This window comes from Propithecus coquereli, unplaced genomic scaffold, assembly GCF_000956105.1.
Source record: "Propithecus coquereli isolate 6110/MARCELLA unplaced genomic scaffold, Pcoq_1.0 Scaffold49, whole genome shotgun sequence".
Taxonomy (NCBI): Eukaryota; Metazoa; Chordata; class Mammalia; order Primates; family Indriidae; genus Propithecus; species Propithecus coquereli.
Genome location: NW_012150729.1, coordinates 399,381 through 400,476, shown reverse-complemented (window position 1 = coordinate 400,476; position 1,096 = coordinate 399,381). Strand labels below are relative to the sequence as shown.

Sequence of the window (1,096 nt, the reverse complement as noted above, 5' to 3'; positions counted from 1 at the left end):
TAATCAACCTTTTCTTTATAGTCAGGAACAGTCTGAAGAGAGAAATAGTCCTCAAAATAATTTTAAAATATTTTATAAAAATAATTCCCACATGTTATCCAAGAAAAAAAAAATCAATTTCTAATAGATTTGATCATTTAAAAAGGACTTCTTTCTTTGATACATCATGAGCTCTTTTTCATGCTTTAGCCTAGCTTTTTATTACCTCTTCAACTTTCTTATTAATAGTCTCTATGTTTTTGTTTATATTTACCTTTCTTCTTAATTATATTGTACTCTAAAAGAGAGTCCTTTTTGTATCTTTAAACTCATTCAGTTAGTGACCTAGACTAAAGGAATACTACTAACAAGTTCTGTGGTACCCAACAATGAATTACCATGAGAGCAGCATCTTCAAGTTTTAAGAATTCTTAAGATGAATAGACTTTTCATGCTTTATTAGATTTTAGTCATATGTGAGAACAAATTCACAGATCTCTCTTGAAAATAATAGAATTATCAACCTTCTAGGTCAGAGTTAATATTATTTTATTATAATAAATTATATTTATTATAATATAGCCTGTCAGACTTTCATAATTTAAAATAATAGAAGGTATGTAGACAGTCATTTTCTTACACTTCATTTATTTTTTTTAATTAAAGGCAAGTGGTCAGACTCTAAAAATCAAAAAGCTTCATGTCAAAGGAAAAAAGACTAATGAGTCAAAGAAAGGCAAGAAAGGAACTTTAACAGGGGAAACTGAAGATGAAGACTCTGCATCTACAAGTAGTTCACTAAAAAGAGGAAACAAAGACCTCAAAAAAAGAAAAATGGAGGAAAACAGTTCTATTAACTTGTCAAAACAAGAAAGTTTTACTTCTGTTAAGAAACCTAAAAGAGATGACTCCAAGGACCTAACTCTTTGCAGGTACTATTTCAGTTTTCATATACTATATATTTATAACATCCCATTTATTTGTTTAGAACCTTTTACCATATTAAAGGTTACTTTCTGACAATTTTTGTAAATAGCAAAATGTAAAATATAAGTGTAAGATATAAGTAAAAGTATATGTAAATGTATTCCTTTATAAAGAAATTCCTTAATAAATT

General features: G+C 27.2%; 1 protein-coding gene across 1 annotated transcript in view; it reads left to right on the top strand.

The window, feature by feature from the left end:
• The window catches only part of BAZ2B (bromodomain adjacent to zinc finger domain, 2B), a 154,487-nt gene that overhangs the window by 149,974 nt on the left and 3,417 nt on the right, over positions 1-1,096 (top strand). Inside the window, exon 31 of the mRNA XM_012655811.1 lies at positions 646-911. Within this exon, the coding sequence (XP_012511265.1) occupies positions 646-911 (266 nt within the window). The remainder of the gene's footprint in view (positions 1-645; positions 912-1,096) is intronic.